Below are 13,371 nucleotides of genomic sequence, written 5' to 3'. Positions count from 1 at the left end.
TATATATATTTAAGGAGAAGATTTAAAAAAGAATGGCAGTTTTAATCCTAAATTTAGGACTCCTGAGTTTTTGAACTAAGAGTATTTCACAAAGCGTTTTAGCACTTAAAATAGCTCCTAAATCTGTGAAACTTTAGGAGTAGTGAAGAGGACTCCTAAGTCCCTAAGACCAAGCCCTAAACTATCGTAAAATGTCTGTTGCCGACAATCTGCCTCTGAACATTAACATTTTAGAAAATGACATTTTACGATAATGACCTTTTGAAAAGGTATCACCTTTGGTTTTGGAAGTTATCCGAGCTGAAAATAGTCCTTTGATTATATCTTTGTTTTCATCAACCAGTTGGGCAAGAAGTAACAGCTGTTCTTGAATCCAGTTTGTCTTTTGTTTTTATGTTTGCATGTATTACTATCAGCCATGATTATTCTACTCTGTTAATTATATGCATATCCGCTAATTGTTTTTGATTATATTATAAGAGGCTGACAATTAGATGAACATATACATGTTTAATTAGTGACACTTAGCCTGCATCTTAAAATCTTTATTTGAATGTGGCAATAACATTTTTTATTTTTAAAACTTGTTCTTGAACCCTTATTTATTTTTGCTCTTCAATATTTCTATGAATAAATCTCTGACAGTGATCAGCCAATCACTGTGCACATAATTAGTAACCATGCTGACATCATCCATAGCAAGGTCAGCCCTGCCCTTACTCTTAGCTTAAGACTTCTTCTATTCCTGAGTAAAAGTTTGTTTCAGCAGCTTTGTGAATAGGTTTCAAGAGAAAACTCTTTAAAACGCTATTTAGGAGAACTTTTTTATTTTTGGGTGGACTAAAAATTCTTCTTTAATTATTAATAGGGATAGTGGTAAAAGTACAGGAAATAATGGGGAGAAGAGGTGGAGACCAATGTCATCTGTCTGAGCAAAACTACTAAATGTGGCCACATGTGGGCTCACTGCTAAGCCATGATGCCAAAACGGATTTTACTCCCTTTCAAGATTATTCTTGGCTGAATAAGTGGATATGTTAAATCACAAGCTGACTGAGAGGAGAAAGGTGCCAAAAAAGGTGTATGCAATATGTTGGTGTCTATACAGTGGGAGACAGACTGGGTCAAAGCTCCATAAAATACAAGGAAGTATGACTGATGTTGTATTAAACATCATGAACATAGATTTACATGTTCTCTAATAGGATGCACTTTATAAGCATTTAATGTTATAGGCCGTGAGAACTCTGTATGCATACATACCTTATCTCCAAGATCGATCTTGGTGAAGCTGAATGTACTGAGGTGGGCATTGGCTTCCTTGATTGCTGGCTCAATTGTTTCTTTAAACAGCTTCTCCACAAACTGACACACGTAAGGCCACATCTGTTTCACTGTCTGAAAGGCAAAGAGTGTACCGGCTCAGTACTATGCAACTGAGTAAACTGAGACACTTAGAGCATCTTCATTTCTTACTATTACTGACTTAAGTTTGATAAATAAGCTGCTCTGAAACTCATTAGTCATTAGAAAAGTTTAACTGTTGTTTTATACCCTCTTGACTACATTTGCTAAAAACAAAATCCTCAATGTGTGTAAAATACATTTTTCCACAACAAGGTTGTGTGACACAAGGTTCACAGTTTTCATTTAAAAGGCTGGAGGACATGTTGTAACTTGACTAACTGTAAATACTCCAGACATTTGGAAACTATTCTCCATGACAACATAACAGGTAACCATACTCTGAAGGAACAAATTGAAATATTAAAAAATAAATTAAGCATACCATGCCTGAGAGAAAAGTAATATAATCTAAAACCTTTGAAATGAGTTTGAGATGTAGAGAGCCAAATATTCAAAAAGAGACATAATTAATTATATTGCATTTATGAGCTTTAAAATGCATGTGAAAGTTAAGGTTGTAATATTAATATGATACAGTACTGTAAGAGTTTTTATCCTTCTCAGTTTGATCATGTTTAAAAACATCAGTGATTCTGCAGTGTTTCATGTAAATAGTTTTGCATGATTTTGAATGTTGCAGACATACTTTGCAGAAGCGTGAGGCCATCCAGGTTCATAAATTACACCGCTGGGCAAAATGTTAATTAAATATTCAAATCAGGCATGTTTTTGAAGGCTGTGAGCCACTGAATGTATATGTACAATGAATATTTTAAAAAGCCACAGATTTTGACACAGAGGGTGAAAAATAGTTGCTACATGTAGTGTAACATGAGCAAAGCACACTGGATTATAGCACCTGTGTACAACCCGCCAAGAAAGAGAGCGAGAGAGTATCAGATTCTAGAGTATTGACTGCAGACACGAGAGAGCTTGATGATGATTATTAAGAACTCATTAAGAAACAGGCAATTATTATCCAATAATACTCTCACCTTATTTAGCCACTCAACTCTCTCCACATCTGGATAATGAACCTAGTGGAGAAATTGACAAATATATCATATTAAAAAAAGAGAGAGGGAACAAGACTGTTCAGTAAATGTGCTGCAGTTTCTCTGAAGAAACCCCTCAGGCTAGATGGCATGAAAAAAAATGATTCAATGTATGACAAAATAAAAAGACTTCCTGTCTAAACATGTGAATGGTTCTCTATACCAAAAAAATGGCACCCATATGTATTCTGTCCTTTTATTTCACTTCAGCGGTATTATCATGACTACATGTAGAGCAGAAGGATCATGGATGAGCATAGCTGCAGTCAAATCCCTGTATGCGTAAAATGCTTAGCCTGCATTTGTTCATTCAGTGGGAGGGAGCAAGATGACACACCAATACTGCACTTTTTTCATTTCTAAAGCAGTGCCATACAATAACAGTCAATGACGTCATTGTGGTCCAGCATTTTTTTTTTTTTTTTGACCCCACTGACTTTCATTATATGGACAATAAAGTTCTTCAAAATATATTTTTTTGTGTTTTACAGAAAAATAAGTAATACAGGTTTGAAACAACATTCTCGCATAGCCAGATCTTCAGACTCACAACAGAAGGTCTGGGAACCTTGGGCACTTTCAATGGCCAAGGACTGCCCATGTGGTCATATGGCTGACAGGTAAAGTAAACAATAAGCAATCACTTTCATTTTGTGCTGCATCATGTTTAGGGGCATGGAAATGTCCCCACAATAACAGTCCGATGTGTAAAACTCTTGGACGTATTTTAACGATACTATGCGACAAAGTTTACATATTTCACATACTTTTATAAATCCAGCCTTTAGTTGATCCTGATAAGTGGTAATTGTCAAAGTTGTAACCATGACGGATTTCTTCTTTCAAGAGTGGGTTTGGCATCACGGCAAGGCATCTTTGTTTCCAGGTGGTATGTTAAAGAATGCGACACGCATGTCTCCCAGAATTCTTGTATAATGTAACCATTCAGATGACGACTTCAAAACTCCCGAAGTGTTTCCAATTTTCTGTGCCGTATGCATCAGACATTCAGCCAGCAGTCTATGGGCATGACGTCTGAGGCTGAGACTAGGAATGACATGTTGGATAGTAAATTATGTCAGAATCAGAATCAGTAGAACTGCCACTTTAACTTATCAGCCAGGTATCAAAAAGATAATTGTTTTTTTCCACCCAACAGGCACTTTGACGCCACAAAGAACTTCTGAGACTGAGGCTACATTGACACTCCACGCCTTATTTTGCTTAGATATCATTTTTTGTTGGACGTTCACATTTATAGTCAGTAACAGATTCCAGTGTGAACTGGTCCTGTACTTACCCACATGCACAAAAACAAAAACAGCAAAGATATCACACAGCATACTGTCATACAGAAGTAAATGCGGAGGCCACTGAAGTCAGTGTTTATGCATTCATTTATAAGATGATGTGCAGTAGGAACCAGCTAATTTGTGAGCAGGCATTAGGGAGGACAAGGATGAGGAGAAAGAGAGCAAAGTTTTTCCTCATATAGTCTTCCTTCAGGTTTTGATTGTGTAGAGCTGTAACTGCAATACTTCTAAAACAGCTCACTGTCTCTTCACTGAATAGCTTTGCATCTTTCTTCCACATTCTGGTATGTAAAGTTTTTGCAGTGACTTCTGAAAACAGAGAATTTTTATTTGATGTTATATTAACCATAAAACTCTCGTGATGTATGATATAACCATTCAGACTGAGGTTGCACTGAAAAACAGCAGATCTCTATATGACTCATGACCGAAAGTGGCCTAAACCAGTATGAAAAAGATCTGATTTCATGTGGTTTGTCCTGTTCACATTGCTATAAAAACAAAACCAGTTCCGAGTCTATTAGCAAAACAAAAAACAGGATTTCGCCCACTTTTGCCTGTCTGAATGTTAACTTACTGACCCACAAAAGGCCATCTTACACCTGAAACTTTAAATTACAGACAAATGCCACACACAAGCAAAACAAATGTATAGGGCACATTTGAATCTCATCACTATGGTAACACAGCTGCAAAACCATAAACGCTTCTCTAAAGACATTAAGCAAAAGCAGAGTGGAAAAACTCAGGTAAGCCAAATCAGTTTGCCTGTGAATACAACACGCTCTCACCCTGAAAAGATAATGTGTTTGGGGCACCCATAAAGCTAACCTCCTTCTGTATGTCCTATAAAAATAACCTAATCTCAAGAGGCAAAATGGGGGTGTGAGACTTCCTTCTGCATTGCACTCACTCTGAATTTATTTTAATCGCAAAAACAGTGTTGGTGCACAGCACTTTCGTCGGCAAGCTCTCCCACTGACATATTCTAGTATAACCATCAATCAGGCCAAATAGGTTTGGACACAGCTATAGCTACTACACCCAGCACTAAACTTCGGGTGTCCCTCCAAAATGAATATTGACTATTTTGTTTAGTATTAATGATATGTGGGAAAGAAAGACACTGAAAGTTCCCATGGTAACTGTGTTTCTATGGTCACTAGAGATCTCTGAGGATTCCTCTACATCGACAAGGCCATAGACAGATAACTATGATAATGTTCCTTAAAAAAATATCTGTCTAGAGATGAGACAGATTGCACAGATATGTAGCAATGTAAAGACTATAGATTCCTGACAGTGACATCATTTGATGAGAATGTCATAATCTGTGTGATGTTTCAAAAATCTTGTCCCTATCTGTTTAAAAAATAATTGCTTGGAATCACTGGCATATATTAAAATGGCTGGTAACACTTTAGAATAAGGTTCCATTAGTTAATGTTAGTTAACTACTTTCGTTAACATGAACTAAGCAAGAACAATCCTTCTACAGCATTTATACGTCTTAGTTCATGTTAATTTCAACATTTACTAATGCATTAGTTAAATCAAAAGTTATGCTTGTTAACATTAGTTAATGCACTGTGAATTACCATGAACTAACAATGAATAACTGTATTTTCATTAACTAACATTAACGAAGATGAATAAATACAGTAATAAATGTATTATTCATTGTTTGTTCATGTTAATTAATACATTAACTAACATTAACTAATGGAACCTTATTCTAAAGTGTTACCAAATGGCTTTACATGTACTTACATATTTTTGTAACATGTATGCAACAATATATACTTTGAACTCTGAAATGCATTTAATTAGTCATTAGTATAGCAAGCCTGAAGCTTTTAGGCAAGAGATATAACACACCTCACCTCTGGAGAGTACTTCCAGAGAACCAAGAAAAAATGATCTATTTTCTTCAGGTATAACACACTTTCCAGGAACCACAGAGAAACCGGACCAACAAGTCATCAGTGTTTCAAAAGATCTTGGTTTAAAAGCATGGCACCACAAAATGTGAATTATCTCAGAATCCATAACACCTCTGTTATGAAATATTTTCTTAAAAAAACAACAACAACCACTTCAAACTCATAAACCAGTTCAACAGACTTCTAATCTCACACAGACAAGTAGTTGTCTGACAAGCAGGCTCCAGACAAGTAGGCTCCTGAGCAGTTGAAGACTAAATGAAGTCACTTTTAAAAATACTTTACATGGTTTCACCAGAAACAGGTTGCAGGTTGAGTACAATCCTTCAAAACAATCTTTATTTAACACTTTAAAAACATATTCAGTTAAAATAAAAAAATAATAAAAAAATCATCAACCATATGACCTTATTAACAAAAGCATTTTAACAATAAAATTACATATAATGCAATTTTTTTGCCATACATGGTAAGGTAATTGCAGTTAACCACTTTATTGTTATTTACAGTTTTACATGCTGCAGTGACATTATTGTCACACTTGTATAGACTGCAGGTCAGTGAATCCTCATTTTAAACTATGCAGACTGACCTTGGTCCTCACCGTTCAGGTCAGAATATCTCATTACATAACATAAATTTACTTTGTTGCACTTGGCTTTTGATTAGAGCCATGATGAGCAGAGGCTCAAGATAATGCTTATATACAAGATAAAAATAGACAGAAAATTGGTAGAGCCACATGCTGCATCATTTGGAATAACACTGTTCACCTTCACTGCCTCACGTCTGACAGCCCGGGGTCAGCTGGGATCCAAACTTAGTTATGTTTCATGCACTCAAGAGTTTGCTCAATGGACACAACCTGAATGAAGCAAAACAACTAACAAGGAAATATATTGTGTTTATCACATTTCAAACTAAAGTTGTCCATCAATCTCATCAAATCCCACAAAAGACAATCCATTCTATTTATTCCAGCCTTATGAATTCGAAAATAAAAATAAACTCCCTCTTAGTTTCCCCTTCTTTCTAGTGTGCGATCTGTGATGTTTTGAAACAAGTGAAATGTTATCAATGAACGTGGAGTTGAACTCACCCATGATGGTAATTCAGTTGCCTCCAGCTCCTGTTTAACAGTGTCCTCTTGCTCAAAAAACGAAAGTGCTCTATTTAACCTGGTGTTCTTACAACTAGTGTTTCTCTTCCAAAAGAAAAATATCGTGAGTGCGATTAAAAGCCAACTAAAACTGAACTCAAAATAACCCAAGACATATATGGGGAAGATAATGACGAAGGTCTTGGCGAACTGCAGCCACGTGCGCGTCAGTTCGCTGGTGCAGGACGCGGAGTCCTGGCTCAGCTCCTCGGAGGAGGACGAAGGAGTCGCCCCGTTTGTCGGTTCAGTTTGTCCGCTATCTTTTTGTCCCGAGGCACCTGCTGTTTGAGAAAGATTTCGGCTCCCAGCCGTCATTATGTCCTCTGTCATGTTCAGCGCGGACGAAATGTTACGCAGGGCTGTCAGACGTGAACATTGCGTTTAAATGCAAAAGCTTGGAGAGTAAACAACAAGATCCTACAGATCATCCCGTGCACGCGTGGTTCAAGTTCAACGCTGGGCTAAATCAATTTGAGGATGTTCTCACGTTAGTTCGCCTATACACCAGTCCATATTTAGACGCGGATACTGGCTCGCTTTGCTTTAATCTAGCTGTGCATAACTGAAGACCCAACTCAGCCGTCGCCAGCGCCTCTGTGCGCGTGCTGTCCGGGCGGTTTGCTCTGGAGAAGCGTGTGCTGTTGTGCTGGTTTATGACAGACAGCTGAGCTCTTCATACACACACACACGCAGCGAGTCTCGGGAGGTCAGTGAGCGTCGCAGACAGCGCAAACTCGCCACCCTGAGCCAAGCAACTGCAGATACACAAACAATGAGGCGTCGACAGCCAAGAGACTCCCAAGTGTGTTAACTGTTAATGAACAATAACAAGAAGCTGTTCGTTCCGTCATTTATTTTATATTTTCTGATGGACTGTTTGTGTCAAAAACTGTAGTGTACTGCTTGTGTCGCCTTCCCTGTCGTGGATTCATCCCAGTTACATGCTTTATTTTACGTTACTGCATTTAGTAAATTACTCCGAATCCACGACAAGGAAGGACGGGACAACCTAGGTGAAAAAAGTGCACTTCCATAAAGTAAAGTGTTCTATTTTCACACACAAATGTTTTACTTATAATAGCTACTAAAAATATCCTTTAATACTTCTTAAGATAATCTTAAAATAGGTGTACTCAACTTTGCTATTTTGGGACATATGAATATGAACTAAGTGTGCTTTTAACATGCTGTATTTAAAAAATGTATTACCACTTGTAGTACACTTGAACCCACTAGTGTTTTAAAGAGGGGTTTAAGTGTAGCCAACTAAAACTGGTAATCTAATACATTTTTAATACTGAAAAAAAGTATGTTAAAAGCACATTTTAGTTTATATTCATGATGTCCAATAATAGCACATTTGAATACACTTGGATCAGGGGTGTCAAACTCAGTTGGAGGGCCACAGCCCTGCACAGTTTAGATTAAACTAAACAACTAATCAAGTCATTTAGGCTTGTTTGAAATCTACAAGGTGTGTTGGAGGATTTGAACTAAACACAGGGCTGTGGCCCTCCAGATACTGAGTTTGACACTTGTACAAGACCTATTCGGACGTAACTAGTTTTCTAAATTATGTTTGAGTTTCAATTATTTTCATGTCTGTGATTTTCATGTACCAATTCAGACGGGATTAACATCTCTGATACATCTGGGCTTTTTTTTTGTCATTTGGATTGATTATCATTAGTTTAACAACAGGTTTACTACAAATGCCATGGTTAAGCTATGGCTGGTATAGCAAAAGCATGGTTAATTTGTGGTTACTTTAGTTGAACTATTTAATTTATTTAACTATTAATGTATTTGTTGTAAAACCATAATTTTCGGAAAGGGATAAACATTATCTGAGTGCAGGAATGAAGGTGAGTAATCTTACCTGACGTTAATATTAGCCAGTCTTACATGATCTGTCTCTTGATTTGTTTTTTGTTTTTTCTCATTTCTTTGCCTGGAGGCAAATAAAAAAGTGTGCTGTAGTAAAATCATCTATGTACTTAAGTTCTAAGCGGCCATTCATTATAATTTTTTTCCTTCTTGTTTTCTCGTTATAACGACCTAATATTACCGTTATCTCGACATAACGAAAGTCGTTTTCTCGTTATAATGACTTAATTTTCTCGTTATCTCGACATAACGAAAGTTTGTTTTCTTGTTATAACGACTTGGCATGTTTACTGTTGCTAGGTAATAACGTCTACAATACTGTACATATATAAAGGCTGATCAATCACTGTTGATTTTTCCAGAGACAGTACACCAAATGTTTTTTTGTTGTTGTAATTAACATGTTTAAATGGCAACACCACAAACACTTCAGAAGGATGCAGAACTATTCTAAGATCTTTTAGAGCTTCTTGGATTAAACTAACTTTTAATTTTCCCTTTATTTGAAATAAAATTATATATAATTTGTAATTTTTAGTAGTCATTATAAGCTGTGACAGATATATCATGTGCGTTACAAGCTTCTGTTTGAAAAGAGCGTTCATGTGCAACATTATAGAACAAAACTAAATTAAATTAGCCTATGCACTTTACATATACATCACATTTCTTTTCAGTATGTTTAACAATAAAGATTAATAATAAGGAAAAGAAGCACATCACAAACAGCCTATCGTTAAATCCCGTCCTACTGTAGATAAACAGAACATCTCTACCTAATCATGTGCCTAAAAGAAGCACAAATATAGGTGCAAACAAAATAGAGTGACGTCAACCTTTATTTTGATAAGCAGTTATTTTATGACACGAAACGTGTTGGTGAAACTCAGGCATCTAGCAAGAACTTAATAATTGCTTCAATATCAAGTTTACTGTCATACTATAATTATAAATGGATATTTTTATTTTAAAAACTATTACATTTAGACTGTGTTTTCTCTCGTTCTCATACTTGATTGTTGGTAGAGGGGTGTTCTTCACTATATTAGAAACTGCAAACTGTACTGTACCATCACTGTCACGTGCGGTGATAGAGGAACGAGAAGAGATCCAAGTGCAGGTATGATTCTTTATTAAGGGTAATCCAAACGGGTAAACAAGCCAGGCAGGGTCAAAACCAGAAGATCCAAAACAAAACATAAACCAGACACGAACACAAGGCAAGGCAAGGCAAGGCAAGAATGACGGACATGAAATAACTTATACATTAAACAAGGACTCCGTAACAAAGACAGAAACAAACCAGGATTTATAGACGGGTGCAAATGATGTAAGTGGGAACAGCTGAATACAATGAACAGTGACGAGAAGGGGAAGTGAGACCTCTAGTGGACACCCAGGGATACACAGACCAGACACTGTGACATTACCCCCCCTCAAAAACAAACCAAAAAGACCAGGAGGCCGGCGGACAGGTGGAGGCTCAGGGGGAGGGACAGAGGGCCGGAAAGAAAACTAGGGGAACAGACACCAGAAGTGGAAACACAAAACAGGAAGACAAGGAGGGAGGAGGACCGGAGGAGGTTCAGGGGGAGGGATGGAGGGCCAGACTAACAGAGGGGAACAGACAGAAACATAACAGAACCCAAGTACACAAAACAGAAGTCCATAAGGAACATCATGTGGCACCCACCAGGGTGGAGCAGAAGATCACCACAGCCTTGTGGTCAAAGCCAGAGCCCTCCAGGGCAGAGCGGAAGACCACCACAACTGTGCGGCCAGGGCGGAAGCACCCCAGGGCGGAGCAGAAGACCACCACGTCCTCGTGGTCGCCGCCAGAGTCCCCCAGGGCGGAGCGCATGACCACCACGTCCTCGTGGTCGCCGCCAGAGTCCCCCAGGGCGGAGCGGACGACCACCACGTCCTCGTGGTCGCCGCCGGAGTCCCCCAGGGCGGAGCGGACGACCACCACGTCCTCGTGGTCGACGTCGGAGTCCCCCAGGGCGTAGCAGATGACCAACACGCCCCCGTGGTTGAGACCACCCAGGGACTTGACTTGGCTCTGGAGGGTCATCGGTGACTGGCCCTGGCTCTGGAGGGTCATCGGTGCCTGGCCCTGGCTCTGGAGGGTCCATGGGAACCTGACTAGACTCTGGACTGTCTATGGAGACCTGAGGCGCCTCGGCTTCAGGCACTGCCTCTGGAACGGTCTCGGGCACTGCCTCGGTCAAGGCATCGGGAGCGGCCTCGGGCACTGCATCGGGAACGGCCTCGGGCACCGCCTCGGCATCGGGCACCACCTCGGCCTCCGGAACAGCATCGGGCACCGCCTCGGCATCGGGCACTACCTCGGCCTCCGGAACAGCATCAGTCACCGCCTCGGCCTCTGGAACAGCATCGGGCACCGCCTCGGCATCAGGCACCACCTCGACACGCCCCCGTGGTTGAGGCCGGAGTCCCCCAGGATGGAGCAGCAGACCACCCAGTGACTTGACTCGACTCCGAAGAGTCCACCGGTACCTGACTCGACTCCGGAGAGTCCACGGGAATCTGACTCGACTCCGGAGAGTTCACGGGAACATGACTCGACTCCGGAGAGTCTACGGGAATCTGACTCGACTCTGGAGAGTTCACAGGAACATGACTCGACTCTGGAGAGTTCACGGTAACCTAACTAGACTCTGGACTGTCTGTGGAGACCTGAGGCGCCTCGGCTTCGGGCACTGCCTCTGGAACGGTCTCGGGCACCGTCTCGGTCACGGCATCGGGAGCGGCCTCGGGCACTGCATCGGCATCGGGCACCACCTCGGCCTCCGGAACAGCATCGGGCACCGCCTCGGCCTCTGGAACAGCATCGGGCACCACCTCAGCATCGGGCACTACCTCGGCCTCCGGAACAGCATCGGGCACCACCTCGGCATCCGGAAAAGCATCGGGCACCGCCTCGGCCTCTGGAACAGCATCGGGCACCACCTCAGCATCGGGCACTACCTCGGCCTCCGGAACAGCATCGGGCACCACCTCGGCATCCGGAACAGCATCGGGCACCGCCTCGGCCTCCGGAACAGCATCAGTCACCGCCTCGGCCTCTGGAACAGCATTGGGCACTGCCTCGGCATCGGGCACCACCTCGGCCAGAGTCCCCCAGGACGGAGCAGCAGACCACCCAGTGACTTGACTCGACTCCGAAGAGTCCACCAGTACCTGACTCGACTCCGGAGAGTTCACGGGAACATGACTCTACTCCGGAGAGTCCACCGGAACCTGACTCCGGAACAGCAACAGTCACCGCCTCGGCCTCTGAACAGCATCGGGCACTGCCTCGGCATCGGGCACCACCTCGGCATCCGGAACAGCATCGGGCACCACCTCAGCCTCCGGAACAGCATCGGGCACCGCCTTGGCATCGGTCACTGCCTCGGCCTCCAAAACCGCATCGGGCACCGCATCTGGAACGACCTCGGGCACCGCTTCGGCCTCCGGAACAGCATCGGGCACCGCCTCGGCATTGGGCACCACCTCGGCCTCCGGAACAGCATCGGGCACCGCCTCGACCTCCGGAACAGCATTGGGCACCGCCTCGGCATCGGGCACCACCTCGGCCTCCGGAACAGCTTCGAGCACCGCCTCGGCCACCACCTCGGCCTCCGGAACAGCCTCGGGCACCACCTCGGTCACTGCATCGGGAACGGTCTCAGGCACCACCTCAGGGATGGCAGCGGCCCGCTCGGGAAGGTCCTCCTGGACGGCAGCGGCCCACTCTGGAACATCCCCCTGGACGGCAGCGGCCCGCTCGGAACGTTTTCCAAGCTTTGAGGAACGGTAAACGCCTGTCTCCTCGTCCTCCGCCCTTTATGATGAATCAGGCGTTGAGTCGGCCATCTTGTGCTGTGGCGCTGGGTTGGCGGCCATCTTGTGCTGTGGCTCTAAGCTGGTGACCATCTTGGGCTGTGGCTCTAAGCTGGTGACCATCTTGGGCTGTGGCACTAGGCTGGCGGCCATCTTGGGCTGTGGCGCTAGGCTGGCGGCCATCCTGGGTTGTGGCGCTGGACTGGCGGCCATCTTGTACTGTGGCGCTGGACTGGCGGCCATCTTGTACTGTGGCGCTAGACCGCGTCCAATTTGGGCATTGGCGCTGGGTTAGCGGCCCTCTTGTGCTGTGGCGCTGGGCTGACAGTTATCTTGTGCTGTGGTGCTGGATTGGCGGCCATCTTGGATGTGGCGCTGGCTCAGCATCTTTGATGTGAACAGTCTTGGGAACTTCTAGGATCTGTGACAGCATGGAGAAATACTCTAAGAATGAGTCAGCAGCCATCTTGAGCGTCGTCGCTGAGCTGGTGGCCATCTGGTACTGTGGTGTGAGGCTGGCTTCCATCTTGCCTCGTGGTGCGGGGTTGGTGGCCATGGACCGCAGCGGCGCTGGGTTGCCGGCCATCTTGTGCAGTGGCGTGGGGCTGGCGGCCATCTTGTGTTGTGGTACTGGGCTGGCGACCACTTGGTGCTGTGGCGCTGGGCTGGCGGCCATCTTGGGTTGTGGCGCTGTGCTGGCGTCCATCCTGCCTCTTGGCGCGGATCTAGCGGCCATCATGGGCAGTGGCGCCACCATG

At 43.2% G+C, this 13,371-nt stretch overlaps 1 protein-coding gene across 4 annotated transcripts in view; it reads right to left on the bottom strand.

The window, feature by feature from the left end:
* Nucleotides 1-7,764, bottom strand: part of esyt2b (extended synaptotagmin-like protein 2b) — a 31,062-nt gene extending 23,298 nt beyond the window's left edge. The window contains exons 1-3 of one of the 4 annotated variants that reach the window (XM_026267768.1): nucleotides 6,818-7,764; nucleotides 2,403-2,444; nucleotides 1,264-1,398 (exon numbers count right to left, since the gene is read on the bottom strand). In XM_026267768.1, the coding sequence (XP_026123553.1) occupies nucleotides 1,264-1,398; nucleotides 2,403-2,444; nucleotides 6,818-7,207 (567 nt within the window). In that variant the 5' untranslated portion in view covers nucleotides 7,208-7,764. The remainder of the gene's footprint in view (nucleotides 1-1,263; nucleotides 1,399-2,402; nucleotides 2,445-6,817) is intronic. The other 3 variants (XM_026267769.1, XM_026267770.1, XM_026267771.1) reach the window with 3 other exon arrangements.
* Nucleotides 7,765-13,371: the final 5,607 nt, after the last annotated feature.

The sequence above is a fragment of the Carassius auratus genome, chromosome 7, assembly GCF_003368295.1.
Source record: "Carassius auratus strain Wakin chromosome 7, ASM336829v1, whole genome shotgun sequence".
Lineage (NCBI taxonomy): Eukaryota > Metazoa > Chordata > Actinopteri > Cypriniformes > Cyprinidae > Carassius > Carassius auratus.
The sequence above is the reverse complement of the archived record's forward strand: the minus strand, read 5'-3'. Positions and strand labels throughout refer to the sequence as shown.